The 24,206-nt window shown below is 50.6% G+C and overlaps 1 protein-coding gene across 1 annotated transcript; it reads left to right on the top strand.

Annotated features, from left to right (window-relative positions):
• The first annotated feature begins 544 nt into the window (after positions 1-544).
• On the top strand, positions 545-23,195 carry ECHDC3 (enoyl-CoA hydratase domain containing 3). Its single transcript, XM_072749532.1, has 5 exons — positions 545-874; positions 4,712-4,833; positions 7,061-7,158; positions 12,595-12,795; positions 19,020-23,195. Exons 1-5 carry the CDS (start codon positions 729-731, stop codon positions 19,329-19,331), a joined length of 879 nt encoding a protein of 292 aa, XP_072605633.1. The 5' UTR covers positions 545-728; the 3' UTR covers positions 19,332-23,195.
• Positions 23,196-24,206: the final 1,011 nt, after the last annotated feature.

The following is a 24,206-nucleotide window of genomic DNA, read 5'->3' as shown; positions in this document are numbered from 1 at the left end:
GTGCCGAAAGGAACGGGCCTCCCCCGAGCTCTTTCTCTGGCCTTGCCAGGGTACACGCCTGCCGGCAGGTTAGGTCTGCGCGCCGCAGCCCAGGCCAACCCCTCGGCTCCACGGGGGCGGGGCGGCTCGAGGGGGCGTGGCGGAGGGGCGTGGCGGGGGCGGAGGGGCGTGGCGACGCGAGGGGCGTGGCGGAGGGGCGTGGCGGCGCGGGGCGGAGGGGCGGTGCGGCGCGGAGGGGCGTGGCGTGGCGGCGAAACTGAGGGGGCGTGACGGCGGGGGGGCGTGGCGGCTCGAGGGGGCGTGGCGTGGCGGAGGGGCGGAACTGAGGGGGCGTGGCGGCTCGAGGGGGGCGTGGCGTGGCGGAAGGGCGGAACTGAAGGGGCGTGGCGGCGCGGGGGCGTGGCGGCGCGGGGGCGTGGCGGCGCGGGGGCGTGGCGGCGCGGGGGCGTGGCGGCGCGGGGGCGTGGCGGCGCGGGGGCGTGGCGGCGCGGGGGCGTGGCGGCGCGGGGGCGTGGCGGCGCGGGGGCGTGGCGGCGCGGGGGCGTGGCTCCGGCCTGCGGGACGCCGGAGCGGACGGAGCGAGGCCGGGCGGGGCTTGGCGGTCCTGCGGGCGGTCCTGCGGGCGGTTCTGCGGGCGGCCCGGGGCCACAGGCGCGGTGGCGCGGCGGCGCGGCGGGCAGCAGCGGCCCTGGGGGCGGCCGGGCCTCCGGAGCAGGTCCCGGGCTGCCATGGCCGCCGCCGGCTTGCGAGCCTTCGCGACGAGGGGGCCGGGCTGGCGCTGGCGCGGCCGGTGGGCGCCGCTGTCGGCGGGCGTCTGCAGCAGGTCGGAGCCCGGGGCGCGACCCACCAGCGCGCGGCAGCGGGACGGCATCAGGTCAGCGGCGGGGCCGCGGGCGCCCTGGGCCGAGCGGGGCAGCTCCCGGGGGGGGGGGACCCGGGCGGAGGCCGGCGGGGGCTCGGCCAGGGCTCGGCCAGGGCCCCTCCCCGCCCCTCGCGGACCCGTTTGTCGGTCCCGGCCGCAGCCGGCCCGCGGCCCGGGGTTGCCTGCCGCATTCCGGCCCCTGCAGGACACGGAGGCTCTCGAGTGCGACGCGTCCGAAGGCCCAGGCCGCGGAGCAGCCGTCGCGCGCTCAGCCTGGGCGGCCGGGCAGGCGCCTCCCCGCGGCCTCCGCGGAGGGCTCTGGGCCTCTCACATGCGGGCCGGTTGCCAGGCCAGGTCCTCAGCCGAGCTGCTCCTTGGCCCTCCCCCAGAAGTGCCCGAGTCGGCGCAGGTCAGCGTGCAGGATGAAGGACACATTGTACTGAGCTCTGCCCTTTGGCTCAACAAGCCTAAAACCCTTAAATCAAAAAACAAACAAAAAAGCCCAGTGCACAAACTGGAATTGCAAGACGAAGTAGCAAAGGCTGAAGGACCCCTAGCCCCATGCGGGCCTCACCCTGTTGTTGCCGGGCCAGGGCCAGGGTGCAAAGACAGTCCTACCTAGAATGCTAAGTATTTAAAAGTTAAAAATCAAACCAACAGCTATTATGTTTTCTTCTCTTATCCTGCCAACTGTACCTTCCCAAGACCTGGAAGAGCATGTTTGAATTTATAATCCTGAGGCTCCTAGGAGTTCCCCCAAAGCAGTGAAGAGCCAGCTACTGGCCTGCAACTTTTTTCTTTTCTTCTCACCCTATGCTCACCCCTTCTCGCCTCACCACCCCTCCTTCCTGCTGCTTTGCCAGGGACTTAGCACACAGGTCTGCAGACACCCCATCCAGCATGCCTATGTTCTCTCTATCCCCTCCCCACCTAGAAACATTTGCTCTTGGCCACCCCATGGGCTTAAAGATGCCCCCTGGAAAGCCAGAGAATTTCAGAGTCTCAGGTAACTGCAACAGGGCGTAGAAGGGGGTGGTGATTTCCAGGTGGGCACATCATACTATTCAGGTGGACTCCTTGCTCACCTGGCAGCGCACAGCTGGAAGAGGGCCAGAGCAGCGTCCTCTAAAGTGCAGGGCCCAGGTAGGGGTCCTTCTTCCCATTTTCAAGGGTAGTTCTGCATCTGCAAATCTGGTTCCATCTGGTCAGAACCCTGACTTCTGGCCTGGCAGCCAGTTGACCAAAGAAGGTCTTGTTGAGTTCTCTGGGTCTAAACATGAATCAGAGAGGGAGACCATGGGAAGAATCCATCCATCATAAACGCTCGCAATCAGTACTAGGAACCTCCAAGTCCATTGCTAAATCAGTCGTATGTTAGGCGTTAAGTAGGTGAGCTTGAACGACTCTTTTCGAAGAGTTGGCATCCCTCTGTTCCTCTCAGCAATAATGCTGGTATGGAGTGAAGAGCAGCCAGGAATTGGGTACTGTGCTGTCACTGTCCAGTCGCTGCCCCTAACCCTTCCAAAGCCCACGAGATAGGGGACATTGTCCCCATCCCACAGTGAGGAAACAAGTTCAGAACCGTGGCAGCCGGCTCAAGGCCACACAGCCAGTAGGAAAGAAAGCCAGGAGGCAGGAGAAGATCGGTCTGCCTCCAAAATTGTTTCCACTCTGTGATACAGCTCAGTGTACTGGCCACTGAGATTTAAAAGAGGTGGCAAAAAAAACTAAGATGAGGTGAAAATTTAGTGATGAACTAGTGGAATTGGCTGTGAGAAATCAAAATGCTATTTGGGGTCATTAATTTGGTCAGCAGGTGTCTATCGAGCGTCTCCTCTGTGTGTGAGCATGACAGTTCCTCATCTCAGGGACCTTCTGGTGGTTTACAATGATGTGTTGGGCTCCAGGGGGGCATCCCCAGGGTCCATCTCTTGCCTTGCAAACAGGAACATTGCACCTTTTATCACATGCTCTGGTGGTGACCTCACTCTTAGTGATTTCCCTCTTTCAAGTGGTGACATTGCTGTAGCTATAGGTGCAAGGCATCCCATGTTTTGGCCCAAGACAGCCATTGAGGGGCTTCAGACTGGTAAGATCTTTAGGAGGTATCACCAGCCAGGTTTGATGGCCACTTGACCAGGGAAGAAATAGCAGTCTAAGATGGCTTTCAATTTCTGGCTTGAGCAACTGAGTGGTAGCATTAAGATAAAGAGAAGAGGGGGGCAGCTTTGGGAGTTGGGGTGACGTTGCCTTGGAAGAGTATGGAACAAGTGGAGCACAGTAGGGAGCTATGAGGATCATTTAGGGGTGAGCAGAAGGTGAGGAGCCCCTTGAAGAACTAGAGAAGGACAAGCAGACAGAAGGAGAGCATGATCCAAATGGCCATTGGATTTGGTTCTGGCAGTTGGGAGATTCTCGGCGAGGACAGTTGAAGTGGAGTAGCAGGGAACGAAGGCTGGCTGCACTGGGTTGAGAAGGGAACTCCGCAATTTAGAGCACTGTCAGGGTGTGGAATGCGAGAGCCAAAGGAGGATTAATGGGCCACATCTGAACAGACATCGCCGTGCAGCAAGGGCATTTGGGCACTGGCATCTTTTTACACAATTTCGCCTGAGGCCTTAGAATTTAATTTAAGCATATGTCACTGATGGGATGGCAGCTCTTGGGTTTGCCACAGAAAGCACACTCGTTATCTTTCTGGAAGGTTCATCAGCACTTCTCTTACCGCACCTCCAAAATGTGGGTTTCATAGCCTATCAGCTAGCTACAAGTCATTCTGGCACTTAGGAGGAAACAGGTTTATGAGAAACAAAACGATGACTGTCACAGCTACCTGAAGATGGCAGCAAAGCCGGAATGATGTTCCAAAGAAAATGGTTATTCTTACAGCGCTGAAATAAAGTCAGTCACCAAAGTGGTTTTCCAGAAACCAGTGGCGCAGAAGGCTACCTAAGGATGATCTGGGCCAACACGTAGCAGTAGGAATGTCAGATTCAAAATGAAGAATGAGAAAGGCTGAAAGCATGTAGATGGAGACCCAGGGGAAGCAGATAACCTATAGAACAATAGTCTGGTGTTTGGCTCCCCGCCCATTCCACATACTAGCACAAATAAGACATTTTTGTGTACAGGCAGCCAGGGGACAATACCGGTTATTTTCATGAGCGTGTGGGATACCTTAAAACAGCGAGGCCTTTGCACGGCAGCTTTGTGGATGACATGTCCAGAAGGGCCCTCTTGCTCTACGCTTCTGTCCCTCTGTTCTTCACACGCAGCCTGTTCTCAGCATGAATTATTCTGCAGAATTTCAAGATGCCACTACAAAAACCAAAAACGGAATATGTACTCATATACGTATTGGTGGCTGTAACTGCACTGCCTCCTCTGTGGGGTGCATGGGAGGAGATTTGGGGGCATGTTTTCATTCTCACCTCCTTCCCTAGCCTTATTCTTTTGAAGAGCAGCAGAAAGAAGTAAGTGGAAAGGAGCCACAACGTGGTAGCTTCCTCTGGCTCTGGATGACCCTGTCTTACAAACCTCCCCACCCCTCAGTCCGGGTGTGGTGATTGGGGACCGTCACCTGCCCTTTCTGGGGAAGTGGCAGTCATTGACAGCAAACATGGAGAAAGAGAAATTCAGGGAAAGAGGGAGGAAACCCAGCCCACCTTTCAGATAGTCTCCTTGTTTTGACTCAGCTGTAGCTCCAGATAGTTGGCAGGCCCTCTGAATTGCCTCTGAGCACCTGTAATTCTCTTTTCTGGTGTTTTAAAAATAGGCCCCAGGAATTACGAGGGTCCTCACTTATTTTGACTCGCGCCCAACCGAGTAATTATAACATGTTCTTCCCAGGAACATTGTCCTAAGTGATCCCAAGAAGAGGAATGCGCTGTCATTAGCAATGCTGAAGTCTCTCCAGACTGACCTTCTTCACGAAGCTGAAAGCAAAGATCTCAGAGTCATTATCATTTCAGGTATTCATCTGATGTCCATCCTCAGTGTTCTTGCAGGACCTGGAAGAAGGTTCCCAAAATTCTTTGGTTAGCTGAGGCATTCCCTTACTTAACGGGAGAAGTGTTTTTCGAAACTCCTTTACAAGAACCTTTTGAAAAACTCCTGTGTAGTTAACTGTGGAAATTATAAGATTACTGTGCAGTGAGAATAGGTCTTTTTCTTTTTGTCGGATGTGTCAGATATGAAACCTTGCCACCCTTGGCTGTGCTGGCCTTCTTAGCAGAATCAGAGAACTGATTTCTTCATGGGCCTGATAAGATGGGTTTAATCACAAAGGCTTCTGGTAGACTACCTAGTTGGCTAGGACAGGCTGTTGGGGCACTTGATCGGTTTGTTGGTTTTTGTTTTTTTTTTAAGATTTATTTATTTATTCATGAGAGACACACAGAGAGAGGCAGAGACACAGGCAGAGGGAGAAGCAGGCTCCCTGCGGGGAGCCCAGTCCTGCACTCGATCCCAGAACCCCCAGAGCAAGCCCTGAGCTGAAGGCAGATGCTCAACCACTGAGACCTCCAGGTGCCCCCAGTTGGTTTGTGTTTTGTGTTCTTACTAAGCTTTCAACTGAGATCTGTGGTCTTCTTCAATGGTGCCAGACAGCATGCTATATTTTGCTCATTTCTTTCCTTGCCCTTTTTCCAGTAAGAATTTTTACCAAATCATCTGGTGATGATGACAATGGTATAAATAATAACAGTGCCAGCATTTTAAAACCACCACAAAAATAAAACAGATGATGTCCTATGATGCATTTTTTTAAATTTTTTTATTTTTATTTTTAAATTTTATTCATAGAGACACAGAGAGAAAGAGGCAGAGACACAGGCAGAAGGAGAAGCAGGCTCCATGCAGGGAGCCCGACATGGGACTCGATCCCAGGTCTCCAGGATCACACCTTGGGCTGCAGGCAGCGCTAAACCGCTACGCCACCAGGGCTACCCACATTTTTTTTTTTTAAATTAACAATTGGTGTTCTGGAGGCAGATACTCAGAATGTTACCTTCTTGTCTGTGGTTGAATGTAAATTTTCAACTTAAAATTTTTTTTTAATTTTATTATTATTTTTTTAAAGATTTTATTTATTTATTCATGAGAGACACAGAGAGAGGCAGAGACACAGGCAGAGGGAGAAGCAGGCTCCATGCAGGGAGCCTGACATGGGACTCGATCCCGGGACTCCAGGATCACACCCTGGGCTGAAAGCAGGCGCTAAACTGCTGAGCCACCGGTACTACCCCATTTTATTTATTTATTTTTTTTGTGAGAAAGCGTGCATGCATGCATGAGCACAAGCAGGGGGAGGGGCAGAGAGAGCTAGAATCTCAAGCAGATGCCATGCTTATCATGGAGCCCGACGTGGGGCTCGATCTCATAACGCGAGATCGTGACCTGAGCTGAAATCAAGAGTCAGACGCCTAACCAACTGAGCCACCCCGGCGCCCCCAAATTTTCAACTTTTTATATGGCGAAGGGAAAAGAAATAGAACAAATATTGTCCATATGGGATGTAACCTGGATACAGTAAGGCAGCGAACTCTGAACCACACGATTTTCTCACTTGTTTACAGGGATTAATATGGTCTGTCCCAACAGCCACAGCAAAAGGAAAATGAGAGGGAGTGTTACCAGCTGATCAGTGCAATTACGTCTGGTTGTTGTTGTTAATAACAACAGTAACAGTAAAAGCACGTCCTCAGATCCCTCGTAAAAATAAGGGGTTCTCTTCATACTCTGACCTTCCTGATTCCAGCCTGTGTGGGTGGCTGTTATCTGTGGACCAAAGGACAGGGACACTGTGGGAGGCACAGTGGACTCGATGGGCCCACATGAGTTTACACACTCAGGCCAGACCACGTCCAGAAACAAAAGTGTGAAACCAGAGGGATAACTCTGCAAAGAGTACCTTTGTACGGAGTACAGAGCCTTCTCCTTGTTGGGATTACATGTTCTCGCTGGTTCCACCAAAGACCTTTGAGAACAGATGCCTCACCTTATTTTGTCACAACAAAATACTGCCCGTCCCTTTTCAAGCTAAATGGAATTAAATCTTCTCAAAATTGAGCCATGAACTTTCTCTAAGTGTCCACAGCACCAATACGATTGCTCACTGTCCAGTAGATGAATAAGTGAACGTTGAGGCTCTAGCCATTTACATTTCTTTTTTCTTTTCTCAACTGGAAACATTTGCAGCTGAAGGACCTGTATTTTCTTCTGGGCACGATTTAAAGGAACTGACAGATGAGCGAAGCCCAGATTATCATGCCGAAGTATTTCAGACCTGTTCTGAGGTAAGCCAGGATGAGGGTCGACATTGCAAGCCCAAAAATGATAGCTACGTAAAATACTGATTTAGGCTTCCTATTTACAGACAAAGTCTTATCTATGCACCTAGTCACTGCAGACTGGTCATTGGTGCATCCTTCACTCAAGCCTCTATTTGATTTTGATTTTTAAGAAATGACCATGGTTTGTGATTGATCTTGTTATACACAAAAGAGGTGCTAATTGTTGCCACCTCCAGGACTATGGGGGTGTGTCTTGGTAGATGTGTCTTAAGAGGTAAAGGGTGGGAACATATATCTTTAGAGGGGAAGAACCTAAAATTAGTATAGATTTTTTTTTAAATTTTAAACTAACACAACTCTGTTAATGCGATAGAATATTTGTGAATGGAATAACAATAATGATCTTAAAGATTCTTTCCAAACCGTTCTCCCAGCCAGCCTTTGTAATCACCACCTCCAGGTGGGAAAACTAACCCCTTCATGTTTACTTCTTACTGTCTGGCTCTTTAACTATATGTGAAGGAGAGACATCACCAGCAGAGAGGAGGAAGAGGAACAAAAAGTGTGTGATGATTACAAATATACTAAGTCACCCCCTGGATAATCAAAAATTAAAGATAGAATACAACTTTATTTTATTTAAAAAAATTATTTATTTATTCATGAGAGACACAGAGAAAGAGGCCGGGACACAGGCAGAGGGAGAAGCAGGCTCCCTGCAGGGAGCCCGACGTGGGACTTGATTGTGGGTCTCCAGGATCCCTGGGCTGAAGGCAGACACTCAACTCCTGAGCCACCCAGGCTGCCCAAGATAGAATACAACTATAATGCATCGCTCATTTCATAACTCTTTATTGAGCACTACTGTATGCATAATACTTGCAAGGCACTCGGAAAAAGACAGGAAAACAGGTTTCCTGCCAAACTGGAAATGTAGGTGAGAAGCAAGACATAAAACAGTTTCAGGGCCACCTCGGTGGTGCAGTCGGTTGATTGTCCAACTCTTGGTTTCGGCTTAGGTCATGATCTCAGGGTCGAGCCCCATGTCGGGCTCCATGCAGAACATGGAGGTTGGCTTGAGATTCTCTCTCTCCTCCCTCAACACCTCCCACTTGTGCGCTCTCTCTCTCTCTCAAATAAATAAATAAATCTTTAAAAAAAAAAAGACATAAAATAGTTTCATACCTGAAAACTTAAACCTAACTTTTCATTCATTCATTGACTTGCTCATTTATTTGGCCATTCATGATTCAACAATATTGAATGATACCTTCTACATAGATGAGAGGGAGGGAAGCACCAGGGAGGCTGACGGGAAGGTGACTAAGACACCCTCCTGATCACTGTTTCTTTCCCTTGCCCTGCTAAAATGCCATAAGGAGATCCAAGTATAGTTTTCTCATCTCATGGAGGGACAAGCCAGAAAAGCAATCGACTTTAGGTTTCATGGAGAGGCAGAAGCAAGCAAGAGCTGAGGCTTAGGTCTTTTGTTTCACGTTAATGATGTTTATGTAACATTCTGCTCCTGCATCTGCCGTGGCATGGCACTTTGAAAGGTTTTTTTCCTACAAATATCCAGTATGTTTGGCTAAAACAGAAAATTATCAAAGAGAACCACTAGAGCCCTTCCATCCTCCCTAAAGGGCCTGCTTTTATCACTGTGCTGTGGTGTCTTCATGAACCGAGATCTAAACGGGTTAGCAAAAGGGCTACAGGGGAGCCAGAGCTTCTTCAGAGGATAAAGGCCAGATTTCATGGAAACTTGCAACCCATGGATGCCTCAGGCTCCCTGAAAAAGACAGTGCATAAACAGGACCTTGTCCCAACACAGGGAGGTAGGAGTGAAAGTGTATTGATTTCCTTAATACTTTTTCTAAGGAAATCACATTGTCCTGGATAAAAATGAACATCATTAACTTGTGCAAGATTTCAATTTCCAAATGTAATCAACAGACAGACTGGCACAGAATGAGCTAGATATTTCACTGTTGGATTCACGCATGAGAAAATTTGACTTTAGAGAGGAAAACAGAGAATCACGAATTGGCTTAGCATCTAAACTATAGCAGATTCCTTACAGACCATGAGTACCACCTGCTAGTTAATTATTTACAGATCAGGAATAGGGTAAATTGAGAATGAGAAGAAAGACTTGGCTATGGGAGAGCCAGAGTAACCCTTTGTGGAGCTGATTTGACAGATTTCACTGGAGACCTATCCTTGGTGTCTCTTCTTTTGTCCTGTTGAAGTTTGAGGGTAGAAACCCCAGTCCAGAAAGAGACTCTTCTCTTTCTCCTCACCCCCACCACTGAAATGGCCATGGGACAAGGCCTCTCGCAGAGCTCTCGATTATGCTGTTGAGTGAGGCTAAGGTTTATGTCACGTTTTGAAGCAGGCAGAGTCCTGGAAAAATATTTAGTTCAAGAAGGTAAACTAGGACGGATAATGACTTCTTGACTACCAAAGGACTGATTGCCCATGCTGATTTATTATCTAGCTTGCCCTTGTCTTTCCTGAATTGCTTTCTAACTTTATTTAAAACACATTTTGGGGGTGGCGTGGTTGGTTTGGTGTCCGACTCTTGCTTTCTGCTGGGGTCATGATCTCAGGGTTGTGGGGTCAAGCACCACATAAGGCTCCTCACTCGGTGGGGAGTCTGCTGGAGATTCTCTCCCTCACCCCCAGTGGTGTGCGCATGCATTCTCCCTGTCTCAAATTTTTTAAATCCTTAAAAAAAAAAAAAAAAAAAACAGGGGCACCTGGGTGACTCAGTCAGTTAAGCATCTCCCTTCAGCTCAGGTCATGATCCCAGAGTCCCAGGATCAAACCCTGCATTGGGTTCCCTGAGGTCTCAAATAAATTTTTTAAATCTTAAAAAAAAACAAAAAACAAAAACAAAAACCAGGGACACCTGGGTGACTCAGTCAGTTAAGTGTCTCCCTTCAGCTCAGGTCATGATCCCAGAGTCCCAGGATCAAGCCCCGCATCGGGCTCCCTGCTCAGTGGGAAGTCTGCTACTCTCTCTCCCTCTCCCCCTGCTTGTTCTATAAATAAATAAACAAACAAACAATCTTTTAAAAAATATTTAAAAATAAAATACGTGCTAGGGTGCCTGGCTGGCTCAGTCAGTAGAGCATGTGACTCTTGATCTCAGGATCATGGGTGCAAGCTCTATGTTGGGTGTGGAGCCTACTTAAAAAAAAAAAAAAAGGTTACTTAAAATACATTTTAGTTATACAAATAATAGGCACCTATTATGGAAAACTGAAAATCTGGAAAAACAGAAGGAAGGAAAATAAACTGCTGGCACTAGACTATCATCATACCATCCAGAGAGAATGCTAATATTTAGTATATTTCTTTCAAATCTTGTCCCATATGGACTTATTTGTCTGAATAATCATACGTAGATGAAATTCAATTATACTGTATAATTGTATAACGGGATTATAACACTGAATGCTTACCACATGCCAGGTAATGTTTTGAATACCTTAGATATATATAATTCTCATGTCCTATACGGTTGGTACTATTATCATGCCCATTATTATACCCAGATGTGAAGAGTGAGGGTTAGGCAGTGGGTAAGCGGCAGACTGGGCATCAGACCCCAGAAGCCTGGCCCCAGCCCACTACACGAGGCCCAGACCACCACCACACTGATATGTCTTGTGGAAAATCTCATAGTGAGAACACACCATTCCATTAAATGGACAATTAGTTACATAACCATTTTTCATAATTTATTTTTATGTATTTACATTACTTATTAGTTTTTCACTATTATAAAATAATTTTTTGACCAGACAGCTTTTTACCCTATCTCAGGATTATTCTTTAGAAGTAATCCCTAGAGGGGATCCCTGGGTGGCTCAGTGGTTTAGCGCCTGCCTTCGGCCCAGGACGTGATCCTGGAGACCCGGGATCGAGTCCCACGTCGGGCTCCCTGCGTGCAGCCTGCTTCTCCCTCTGTCTGTGTCTCTGCCTCTTTCTCTCTGTGTCTCTCGTGAATAAATCTTAAAAAAAAAAAAGTAATCCCTAGATGAAACATATGAATATTTTTAATATTGTTGGAATCTACTCTAAGTATTTTCTCGCCACATTATGTAGAATCCTAGTGCTTTGTACATAGATGGCGCACGGGAGACACAGACTATTCAATGCTAATCACGGCCAAATGACTTTTCATAAGGAACCACCTCATTAGGTGACAGATGACACTCAGCCAACAAAATCTTTCTTTGCGCAAGACGTTAGAAGTTCCTGAGCGTTTTTCTCCTTGCTGTTACAGGTCACTGAGAATTAGCTCACCTCACCCTCACCTAGAGTACTTAACCCCCCTAAATCCAGGAGCAGTTTGGGGTGTGGATATATTTATGTGTATTCTTCCGAGAGGATTATGAACATTTATCAGATTCTCACAGGTGACTCCCCTAAAGAAAGTCCAGAACCCCTACTATAGAATAGGATATCGGATCCCTCAATATATAATTAATTATTTTATAATAAGACCAACAAATATAAAATATTTATGGATGCAAAAGGCTGAGTTCCTTGGGCAAAATCTTCAAATCAATGAAGGCCATGTTTTTCGGAGTTGCCACAATGGGAAACAAGCCCAGATGTAGGAGTTCCTTGCCACCTGCCCTCCTTCCCTGCCAGGGTGCAAAGTTCAACTCTTTCTACATAGAAGTTACCATAGCAACACAATCTGTTTAGAGCGGTATGAAAAAATGGAGAAATAAACCAAGTTATTTCCTAAGCTGCAAAAGTAAGTTAAGGTTCTGGAGATTTAATGGGGTGGGGGCAGGTAGGGATCCCATGAGCGAGCTTTCAAGCTGTTTTGGGGATTGTATTTATTCTGATGACAGCAGGGTGGCCCCCACCGTTGTAATAGACTTGGGAGAGTGTTCATGGCCATCCAGCTCCTTTTCCACCTTAGTTTTTCAAGGAAGTGCCAAATACCCGTTTCAGACTCCCAGCAGGCACAGGCCCCCAGAGATCACAGGCAGCTCTGTGCTTCGGTGGGGCTGCTGGGGAAGCAGGCAGGGGGACCAGGGAACCGTGGCCTCACAGAGGTCCTGCCGGCCTGGAAGAACCAGGGCTATGCAGTCAGCCAGATGCAGGTTCATACCCCTCTGCCTCTGCTTGCGGATCCCGCCACCTGGGCGAGTTACTTCCCCACCCCGAGCTTTCACATCCTCGGTGTAACGGAGGCTTCCCTCCTGCCGTGGGTCTCAGGAAGACCCAACAGTCCAGTTTGGCTCACAGTTGCTCTTTAATGCCCAGTCAGTTCTCCTTAGGCCTCCTTTCACCCTTTTTTTCGAGAATCTGATACAGTGATGCGCAGCATAAGGGTGAAGTCACATAAATGATACGTGTTGATGTCGCCTTTCACTCTTGGATGAAAACGAAGTGGTGTGCTTGCCCCTCCAGGTCATGATGCTGATCCAGAACCACCCAGTCCCCATCATCGCCATGGTGAACGGCTTGGCCACCGCCGCCGGCTGTCAGCTGGTCGCCAGCTGTGACATTGCCGTGGCAAGCGACAAGTCCTCTTTTGCCACTCCGGGTGTGAACATCGGGCTCTTCTGCTCCACGCCTGGGGTGGCCTTGGGGAGAGCGGTACCGAGAAAGGTAATTGAACTCCAGTTGTGCACGGGATGACGGGTTCCAGAATTTGCTTGTTACAAGCACTGTTCAAATCAGGACATCCTGCCCGAGGTGTAGTTGGCTGGATGTGCCACCATGTCCCTTCTCATGTGTGGGGGCGGGAAGGGCCAGGTGCCTGCTCCTCTGAAGCTTCTACCATGGGCTTGTCTGTCACTCCCCGCATTTCCCTCTTGCCTCTCCCTCAGTACAACTAGTTAGGTCTCCTACTTGTTTTGTTTTCATAAAGGCACACGTTCTTGTAATCTTACTGGCAAGACAGTTGAAACTCAGTTTGATTGTACCATCAGGTGGCCCCACGAGATACAATAGCATGGTGACCTGTGCCCATATCAAGAGGCCAGGACACTCGTGTCACTGGCTTATTGTTTGCCAGCAACCTGTCTTGTTCCAGAGAGGATTGAAAAGAGCTGATACAGTGAGTGCGCCAGGTGTACAGTGGTTACATTTTAGGAGCAGGACCAGCCTGTGCTTGGTTAATAGGATCTGCCCCAGAAGGAGCCATATTACAAAAGGTATTTTGTTGTCACCAACCACAGTGAAGTCCATTTCTTCACCAAACTTTCTTCCTTCTTATCACATCATAAAATAATATTTACTAAACATCTTTTAAATATAAACTAGGGGTTTCCTTGTTCTAGAAGAAAAAAAGTCCTCATTCTCAACTGGAAATGTGTTTTCAAAAAGGGAAGGGGGACAAAGCCGTGTATCATTGCATGTAGGGGATCTAAACTGCTTTCTAGAGTTTATTATCCATTTTAGCATCAACTACAAAAATTAGCAGTTGCCCATGTACCTGAGGCACAAAAGAAATGAGACCCAAGGGAAATCCGGCTGCAGGATCAAGAAGTTTAGGGAAGCACTCCTTTCTTTTCTGGCGCCTTCTTGTTAGTGTTTGCAGAAATGTGTATTTGTGAGGAAGGTCTGGAGACAGAGGCCTGTGAGTCTCAGGCACACTGGCTGACAGTGGGCAGAAGGTGAGCTGTCAGACACAATTGCTTGCTCCAGGGTTTGCAGACTAAGGAGGTTTTATCCTGTCAGGATACACGTTCACCTTAACTGTACATACGGTAATTCAGTAAATGCTTCCTAAACCCAGGCTTTGTGCCAGTACCTAAAGTTGAGGAGCATTTCAAGTAATTGCCAGAGCTCATTAATAAACTACCTTACAATTGTGCAAACAAAATCTCTCTCGCATAGTATAAGGCAGTTGTCCTGGTTACCCTATGTGCAGCTGTTCATCTTCTTTAACACCTGATATTCTGGAAGGTTCCACAAGTAAGGTATTTAAATCTTTGTATCAGCCCTGCTGTGACAATAGGAATCCATTCTTTCTTAACACAAACTATTCCAATCAAGTCTTCCAGCTGAGTCCTAGAATTGTAAACATTGTATCACATTTGTTGAATTTCAAATTTGTTTTTGAAAAAAGGGCAAAAAAAAAAATGTGACAAATAGAGGCTTTAGGTTTCCGTGAAGTCCAGTGCTCAGAACCACCTTGCATAACTGCCCAGCATGACCGATGATGGGGCAGGACGTGGCAAGAACCAAAGTAGCTTTTGTCCTCCGCAGACAGTTTTGGCAAGGACCAGGCCTGCCTGGAAAATAAGGGCAGAGTCTCCCAATACTGTCCTACTCAGCTCCCTCCTCTGTGCTCCTTGTGATCTGATCCTCTGGGTTTCGTCCTACTTAGCAGTCTGAAAGTAGTTGAGAGCTGTCAATAGATGTCCTTGCCCATCGGGTTCATTACTGCACGGAGGCATGAAGCAGTTACACGGGTTGGGGTCAACACTGATGATCTGAGATCCCCATACCAATAAGGGGAATTCAGTAGGAAGGAAAGTCTGTCAGAACTTAGGGCCTTCGCCAGGTTGCAGGAGCTGCAGGGTTCACCTGTGTGGCCCCTGTTGGAGGCAACAAGGAATTCTTCAAAATCTAATCCTAACCACAAATACCCCTCCCTGGCATCATTGCTTGATTGCAGCCCTATGAACACACCCACTCGCAGGCCACTGGGCCCCAGGGGCAGTGGGCACACATCCCCCACCCCCATGCTTATCCACAGGGAAGCAAGCAGGTGCGTCTGCAAACCGCCTGGCCGGGCAGCCCTACCCTCCGGGCCTCGGCCGCAGCCACGTGTGTGGGCCACCAGTGCCCTCTGCTGGTCCCCGGAGTCAGAGGGCTGGAGGGCTGCGGCTCCTGGGGGCGGAAAGGATGGGGTGCAGCCCTTGTGTTCAAGCCACACCCGGCAGGGCAGGAACAATTCACATTTGTGTGTGTGTGTGTGTATTTTTTAAGATATTATTTATTCATGAGACACAGAAAGAGGCAAAAGCAGGCTCCATGCAGGGAGCCCGATGTGGGACTTGATCCTGGGTCTCCAGGATCACGCCCTGGGCCGAAGGCAGCACTAAACCTCTGAGCCACCAGGGCTGCCCAATTCTCCACATTTGCAAAGCATTTTTCTCCTCGGGCACAAGTTAAATAATGCACCTTCACTGCATCCTATAAACAGCCCGCCTCATTCAGGAACGGGGGGCCAGTGCCTCAAGCAGTTGGTGTCACGAGGGAGCCTGTGAAGGATGCGAACCCCCCCTTCCCAGCCCGTCATCTCTCTGTCGTGGGGACGCTTGCTTCCACCGCTTTGCCCGCGGTAACTTTGTTTATCCATGGAATCCGATTTCCTCGCAGGCCAATTAGAACAGAGTGGAACTTCCAAGCTGGAAAAAGGGTTAGAGCCTTGCTGCCACCAGAGAGCCTGAGAAATGTAGGGTCCCAGGCCCCCCCGGACCCACCACATCGGAGTCTGCACTTTGATGAGATTTGCACGGCCACCGGCCTCGGCACCTTGGAGAACATGCAGTTCAACGCCCCACTTTACAAGAGGGCCTGGGGGGAGTGAATCAGGGCCTTACCTTGTGTCTCTCAGCAACTAGGCTAGCCCCTCGGGGAGCTTCCTTCCTTCCCGAGCTGTTCCTGCATCTCTAGCCGAGATGCTGAGCCGCCACCAGCTGGTTCTTGTCATAGATGTGACTCGAGGGCCCCCAAAGACCCCAGTGCTCTATAGAGCACTTTCAGGGCTGTGGTGCCTCAAAGCCAACAAGAGATCCATACCCGGGGACCCTTTCCTCCCCACTCCAGTCTAGTCAGATGCATCCATCTTTCACAAGAAGGAAGCCACTCAGCCAGCCACCTATTCTCTTGACTTCTTCTCTTTCAAAAACTGGGGCGCCTGGGTGGCTCAGTCAGTTGAGCATCTGCCTTTGGCTCAGGTCATCATCTTGGGGTCCTGGGATCGAATCCCACATTGGGCTCCCCACAGGGAGCCTGCTTCTCCCTCTGCCTGTGTCTCTGCCTCTCTCTCTGTCTCTTATGAATAAATAAATAAAATCCTAGGGGAAAAAAAATACAGAAGGGTCAGAAGGCTGGGCTTGAGGACTTGTGCCATCATGGGGACAAGTGGACTGGCAGTTAGGGGCAAGTAATGCTGGGCCCCAGCTTCCCCTCTGCAAAGTTAGGGGATGGACTACATCCCAGCATTATCCAGTGTGGGTAATGTAATGACTTTGTTTTGGGGGCAGCAAGTACGTGATGCCTGTGGGCAGCTCCAGAGACCACGTGTTAGTTACTGACCAGGAATAGTATCCTCAGTCCAAAGCAGGTTTGAAGGCCCTGATTGAACGCAGGGCTAAAAACCAGGTCCTGCTGATGAAGGTCTGGTAAGACCCCACTGAAGACACCCAGTGGGCCACATGAAGGGGCCAGGGCAAGGCCTGCCCTGGCTCTGCCTGAGAAGCACAAGTCAGCGGGGACCCAGGTGAAAAAGCAGGCTCACTGCACCTTCCAGCCTTTCTTTTCCTCCATTCACGCGGGTGCCTCCCAAGAAATCCCCGTGGGCCACCCTGCCTGCCCTGCTACTGTCTGGTGGGTGTGAGAACTGCAGTATTGACTCCAGGAGACATCCGGCAGTGTCTGGAGACTTTGGTGATGGTCTCCGCTGTTGGGGCGGGACGTGGAAGTACTGGCACCTGGCAGATGGAGACCAGGGAGGCTGATAAACATTCTACAATGCACTGGACAATCCCACACTGCAAAATATTATCTGGCCCAAAATACACAATGGCACCAAGGTTGAGAAGCCTCGCCAGTAGCACGATCTAGATGCTCAGGACTCCCCAATTTATGTCTCACGCTAGTCCCATTATCTGTTACCACCCAGCGAACCACCCATAACTTAGTGGCTCAAAGCAACAACCGTGATTGGTTGAGCTCAGGAAGCTGCAATGCGGATGGGGCCCAGTGAGGAGGCTGGTCTCTGCTCTGCCACGTGTGTGGCCTCAGCTGGGGGGACCTGGAGGTTGGGGAGCGACAGTGGCAGCGGTTGTCTGAGCACTCACTGACCCACGTGTCTGGCTGTGAGGCAGCCTCTCGGCAGGGACCCCAGCTGGGCTGGTCACTGGGACGCTTAGCACAGCCTGTCCCGTGCCTTGAACTTCCCCCGCACTCGGCAGCCCGGGTCCAAGGCTGAGCGGCCCAAGCAGAGGAGCCAGGCCGGAGCTGTCACCACCTGGCCCAAGCCTCTAGAGAACGGGAGCATCCCTTCTGCTGCACCGTCTGCTTTCGTCCCTCCCTCCCTCAAATGACTCATCAATAAGAGTTCAGTAAGCTGCCCGTTGGATGCAAGGTGCCCCTCTGGTGCTGATGGCACAAAAACAAAGTGAAAAACAAAAATCTCTGACTTGGTGGAGTTTACCTTTTAGCAAAGGAGATAATACAGTAAACAAGAGAAATGTACCAAATATATAGCGTGTTCAGTGGCGCCTGGGTGGCTCAGTTGGTTAAGCATCTGCCTTCAGCTCAGGTCGTGATCCCAGGGTCCCGGGATCGAGCCACGTGTCGGGCTCCCTACTCAGCCGGGAGTCTGCTTCCCCCTCTGCCACTCACCCTGCTCATGCGTGTGCTCACTCTCACTCTCTCACTCAAGTAAAATCTTAAAAATACATAGATATACAGTGTGTTAAATGGCAGAAGCACAAAGGATGAAGGTACAGCCAGAAAGGGGGACAGTGCTAGGGTTTGTGTTGCAGATTGAACAGAGTGGCCACGGCGGAGCTTGTGGACAGGATGACAGGGAAGCTGAGACCTGTAGTCATGAGGACGCTTGGGGACGGAGCCGGTTCAAGCACCATGAGTGACAGCAGGACTGGCGTGTCCAAGGAACCGCAGAAGGGTGCCCCCCTGCCTGCGTCTTCCACGCGCAGCAGGAACCCCTCTTTTTATTTATTTTTTTAAAGATTTTATTTATTTATTCATGAGAGATGCAGAGAGAGAGAGGCAGAGACACAGGCAGAGGGAGAAGCAGGCTCCATCCAGGGAGCCCGACGTGGGACTCGATCCCGGGTCTCCAGGATCAGGCCCTGGGCTGAAGGCGGCGCTAAACCATTGAGCCACCAGGGCTGCCCAGAACCCCTCTTTTTAAATCACGAGTTTAACTCTCGAGAGGCCAGGCTTGGGAGAATTACAGAATCAAGGCACCATCTGCCGCAGGCTATGGAATAGAGCAAAGCACAGAGCGTGGGGCACCTGCACCTGTTGTTCTGCAGGCCTGGAACACGGGGTGACAGGGGCCGTAGGAGGGAGGCGGCATCCTGGGTGACTTACCCGTTGGTTAGTGACATCGTGCCAGGCCCCTGCGTCTGGTCCCCGCAAGGCATCTCCTTTCAACCCCTCCTCGTCTGGCTTCGGAAGGCTGCCCTCTCAATCAGGCTCAGGTGGTGGCATCTGGACGTTTCCTTCTGGAAAGCAGCCGCTGCATTGGTCTGTGGCAGACCTGGGGCTCGCTGGTGTGGCGGTTTCGCTCCCCCAACCCCCATGAGATACGGCGCCTGTCCCATGCCTGGGGAGCTCCTGGCTTGGCGGGGCCTGGGAGATCAGCTCTGGGGAAGGAGCAGGAGAGTGTGGAGACTCAGGCCCCTTCCCGGGCACTTGTACTGTCCTTGCTCCTGGAAGGCCCCAACCCTGTCCTGGAGGAGTCTGGGTGTGTGGCAGGCCTGACGGATGGCACGTTACTTGAGGAAGCAGAGAACTGGGCTGAGGTTATAGGGAAACGAGCCGGGTGGGAGGGAGAGGCGGGGCATGGCGAGCAGGGGCTCACAGGAGTGTGCCTCAGTGACACACGTTTCCTCCCTCAGGTTGCCCTGGAAATGCTCTTCACCGGGGAGCCCATCTCCGCCCAGGAGGCCCTGCTCCACGGGCTGCTCAGCAAAGTGGTGCCAGCAGAGCAGCTGGAGGAAGAGACCATGAGAATCGCACGCAAGATCGCCTCCTTGAGCCGTCGTGTGGTGTCTCTGGGCAAGGCCGCCTTCTACAGGCAGCTGCCCCAGGACCTTAGGACGGCCTACCACCTCACCTCCCAGACCATGGTGGACAACGTGGCCCTGCAGGATGGGCAGGAGGGAATCAAGGCCTTCATCCAGAAGAGAAAGCCCATCTGGTCACAGTGAGTGGCCTCATCAGAGGAGGGGAGGGCGAGTGAGCCGCCACCCCAGCTTCCGAGGCCCAGACACTGCTGCTGCCTCGAGACTGTCTCGGGGCGGCCGGTGTCTCACAGAACTAGTGGTTTCCATGCACGTGGGCCGTCGGAAAAGCCGTGATCCCGCGGGGGCAGGGGGAGCTGGAGAATCCAATGCTGGCTAGCTGCGCTGGGAGGCCTGGTCCTCCATCCGCTCCTCCAAGGGCCGTGAGGGAGGGATCGCCTGACCTGGGAGGCGGTGGGGATACCACGCAAGCTCTGCCTTCAACTGTCCCCAGAGGTGCCCAGGGGCGGCCACATGTTTCAGATCTCCCCAAGATGTTCTCTGCGCTGAAAATCTTCTCAATTCTATTTTTCAATAGAAATGGCCTTGGACTAATCTGGTGTGATTTTTTTTTTTTTTTTTAAGATGAAAGATTTAGAGGGACTGGTAATGTTATCTTTCCCCAACCAGACTGCAAGCTGCTCGAGGGGGGAAAAAAATCATTGAACTCTTTGTGTGCCTGTACGTATGGGCGTACACCAGGGGCCTGTTCCTGTGATGAACTTCCTGGCCCGTCCAAGATCCTGAAACTGGGACCCTGGGCCCGACCTGAGGGAGCGACAGAGAACACCTGTTCTGCCCACGAAACACCACCAGCTCTGGACCCGTTTCCAAGCTCTGCTCAGCCTCGGGCAGGCTGTACAAACCAGCCCCGGGCACTTGAGCTCCCCAGCTGAGCAGACGCGTGGATTTAGGGCCAAAACCTGTTCCTCTCTGGCTTCTGGTCGAGCACGTCCCAGGACACGTTCTAAATCCCTCGTCCTGGAGCTTTCCCATAGGGCTTACTGTTTCTTAAAGCCAATTTCTCTTCCCTCAGAGTAGAATGTGGCCATAAATGTGGTCAGTACCAAGACTGAAACAGAAAAGCATGTGGCTCTACCCCGTGGTCCTCATCGGGGGCTCGCACACGCCGCAGTTGATGTCCCCTGGTGTTTCCATGGGTTTCTGTTGAGATTGACAATTTTTTGCTTGGCCTGAGTTTAGAAAGGTTCTTTGTTTTGTTTTTGTTTTTTAAAAGAGCGTTTTCTTGGAAGGAAGAGCTTGTGCTAAGATGCTCATCGTGCGCAGAGGTCATCAGAGCTACCATTTACCAGACAACTGCCAGGTGCCCTCTGCGCATTCTCATTTCATCCTCAGCAGACTCAGTGGAGCAGGTGCTACCATCGTCCCCATCTTACAGATGAGTCGCTGAGGCCCACTTCTGTGCTAGGTCAAACAGCTGACACTGGGTGGAGTGAGGGCTCTGTGCGCCTGAAAAAGCCACGGACACACTTGCCCCTGGCCACACCGCCTCGTGGGAGAGCCTGGGCTGGTGGGAGGCCAGCCCCGGGCAGTGACTTCCCCACTCTGCGGCAGCTTTTAGGACGAAGGAATGGACCACATGCTCCATGCCACAGAACTCAGCGAGGGCCAGCGGATTGGAGTACGGCCGGCCACGAGTGGAGTTTTTACCACAAAGCTAGTAACAGGCTGGCTGAAGTTTAGACTAGACTGTGAAGGACTGCCTGGGCTGCCATGGTCTGCCCCAGGACACTGCTGCCCGTGGGGCTCCTGCTGAACCTTCCCACCCCAGCGGCCCGCTGTGGAAGTGCCTACTGGACAGATGACACGCCGAGGGGCAGAGGGTGAGAAAGTGACAAAGCCTTCTCACACACACACGTGTGGCAAATGAGAATCAAAAGTTACTTCCCAGTTTCTATGCGAGCATGCATTGTACCCCGAAACCGTGAAATCCTCGGGGCTCTGGGCCAGCTTCCCAGCCAGAGGTGCACTCAGGGACCACCTATAAATCTTAATCCTCGGCTGTGGAGAAGACAATCCAGGAGGAAGATCTGCCCCCCCGCCCTCATGTAATTCATCTTCAGGCAAATATAAATTCCGGGTTCATTTGCATCCCTGCTCCCCTCCACCGAGACACCAAATGAAATTTTTCTGATAATCACACACAATGATTGCTTTTGGAAAGCCTAGTATATTTGTCTTTCCCTCTGTACCAATTACTTCGCAGGGAGCTTCACTGAGCTCTGCCCAGCAGACTGCAGCCCCGCAAGGCAGGTGCCGGGGTGACAGTGCACCAGGGACCCCTCCTGCTCGCTCTGCATGAGAGGCCATCCCAAACGCTTGAGCCCTGCAGGATGCAAGCAAATGGAGTGATGCCAACCCCCCTACTAGCTTTACACCAGTGAATTTGGGGTGGTTGCCACCCAGTGCTGATCTACGGAGCCGATTCCTGCCAGGAGCCCTGTGAGTTAGCTCTTACTCCCGCCCTGGGTAGGAGACCCAGAGAAGTGAAGGCACTGGCTGCCATCAAGCCTGTATCTGGGTTCAGACCTGTACGCCCCCGCAGTCTGTGCTCCTGACCACCACACGATATTCCTCCCAAAAGCTTGCTGTTCCCGCCTGGGGAGACCATGCATGTGCTCAAGGGGAACCAAATAGAAACTCCTCCTGCTGGGCGCCTGGGTGGCTCAGTAGGTTGAGTGTGTGCCTTCAGCTCAGGTCATGATCCTGGAGTCCCGGGATCAAGGCCCACATCGGGCTCAGCATGGTGGGGGGGGGGGGTCTGCTTCTCCCTCTCCACTGCCCCCCTCGTGCTCTCTCACTCTGTCTCTCTCAAATAAATTATCTTAAAACAAGAAATGCCACAGCCAAGGTGGCACGGTTTTGCTTACCGCAGGAGATTGGGGGAAAGCAGGGACCTGAACACCAAGACGCCGCCTTCTGCTTCCAGGTTGCAGGTGATGCCATTCCTTTCACCGCCCAGCTGCTCTGTCTGTAAAAATGATGCCGTTTTTACTTGGCATCTTGGACTCTTCTTGTCCTTAGTGGTGACGTTCCAGGCTCTGCAATACTGGGATTTGGGAACTTGCCTCGGAACTTGAAACAGGGCTTTTGCTCAAAGGAAAAGCTCTTTTACAAATGGAGAAGGTGAGCGTTCCACCTGGAGAAGCAGCAACCATCGCAAACAGCTGAGCACGTTTGAGACCGAGGAATCCATCATAGATACTCAGAGCTTCTGCGGCCGCGTCTGCACCTTTGGGAGGTGTCCCCTACAAGAAAGCCTGGGCCCGGGGCACATCTCTTTCAAATCTGGCAGTTACCCTTCATTTTGTCTAGGTGCATTATTCAGCCAGCAAGCCACCCCCCTTCCCCACCCACCCCCTTTCCTCTCCTTCCTCTGAAAAGCCCCTACACTATAAAGAGTAGCATTTCCCAGGTGTGGCCCGTGGGTGACCTGGATCTTCAAAGGCAGATTCCTGAGCTCCTCACCAGAGCTACTGAATCACAAATTCAGATTTCTGAGGCCCAAAAATATGCATTAAGAAAACAAAGGTTTCCAAGTGACTCTGCTGTGTTCTAAAATGTATGAACGCTGCACTGGGGTGGAAGTGACCCATCCTTGTCCAGCCATATCCGTATTATCCAGTTGAGCCAGCGCGGCTTTTACGATGAGGATGTCGGCAGTCACTACTGGCTCGGACAGGAAGGCTTGAGCTCTTCCAGAAGCCTCGTGCCACCCTCCCCGAGGGCAGATCGTAGGGCCTTCAGAGGCCCCGGGTGCTCATGCCTCCGGATGCCCCACTCCATCTCACGTGAAGCCTCAGAATACACCCGTGTTCCACACTGAATGTAATTCTTCTATTTAGGGAAAGGAGCCCAATGATTGGCTTTTTAAATCATTTTTAAATATGTGATTAATGATTATGATTTCTTGGCAATCATCGAGTACTCAGGAGTTAAATTCAACATTATTGCCTTGACGTGTTACAGTTAATAAAATATTAAATTTCAGTCTTGCCAGGGTTTTTCTTTTATATTTCTGAACCCAGAGTGTATTTTTCAGGTCCCAAAGAGAGGCCCATGGAAAGCTGCAGGCAGGGTCTGTTGGCTGACATGGCCCCACTATCCCCTCCAGCTCCCTGGTATAGGGGAGGTGGCTGTTCCACAGGGATAGGGCACGGGGGAAGGGGTTGTGGGCAAATCCAGTGTTACGAGGTCTATGCTCCCAGTGGATCCTGATTTAGTGATTTTAGAGCAATAGTTCCTTTGGATCGTCCTGTCCTGCCCAGGAATGTTTAAGCACAGACTCTGAAACCAACCTGCATGTATTTTTTTAAAATATTTTATTTATTCATGAGAGACACAGAGAGAGAGAGGCAGAGACACAGGCAGAGGGGGAAGCAGGCTTCATGGAGGGAGCCTGACGCAGGACTCGACCCCAGGACCTGGGATCATGCCCTGAACCAAAGGCAGACACTCAACCACTGAGCCACCCAGGTGCCCCAAGTGTATTTTTTTATGCATTTAAGCAATCTTTCTTTTTTATGTTTTCACTATTTACCTTACCAAAAGAGATAATAATTACCAATTTTAGAAATTTCTAGAAATTTAGAAAAAGAAAAAAAATGCATCAGTCAGGGAGGAATGTGACTTAGAATCCAACAAGATTTAAATTTATGTAGTGATTGTTCTGCACCAGGCACTGTTTGCAGCGTTTTGCAGATATTAATATGTTAATCCTCACAAAATCTCTATGAAGTAGGCCTTCTGAATGCCCTATACAGACAAGAAACCAAAATACGAAGTTATTAAGTGACTGGCTCCATATCACACAGCTAGGAAGAGGCATCTTTGGTTACGACTTCACTTTCTAAGACTAATTAAGGAAATGTAGTCTGAGAATTTCAAAGACCTCTCTGTATCATGTGTCCTGTACAGGGGAAGTGTCTTTTTTTTTTTTTTTAATTAATTTGTTTTAAAGAGAGAGAAAAAGAGTGTACACCAGTATCCGTGTGCAAATGG

This window comes from Vulpes vulpes, chromosome 2 (genome assembly GCF_048418805.1).
Source record: "Vulpes vulpes isolate BD-2025 chromosome 2, VulVul3, whole genome shotgun sequence".
Lineage (NCBI taxonomy): Eukaryota > Metazoa > Chordata > Mammalia > Carnivora > Canidae > Vulpes > Vulpes vulpes.
The sequence above is the reverse complement of the archived record's forward strand: the minus strand, read 5'-3'. Positions and strand labels throughout refer to the sequence as shown.

What these genes read in the sequence shown, in the direction of transcription:
- ECHDC3 (XM_072749532.1), top strand. Translation starts at nt 729, where the DNA reads ATGGCCGCCGCCGGCTTGCGAGCCTTCGCGACGAGGGGGCCGGGCTGG. An exon ending in CAGAGTCATTATCATTTCAG is followed by an intron (nt 4,834 to 7,060) that starts GTATTCATCTGA and finishes AAACATTTGCAG; the next exon opens with CTGAAGGACCTGTATTTTCT. An exon ending in GGAGAGCGGTACCGAGAAAG is followed by an intron (nt 12,796 to 19,019) that starts GTAATTGAACTC and finishes TTCCTCCCTCAG; the next exon opens with GTTGCCCTGGAAATGCTCTT.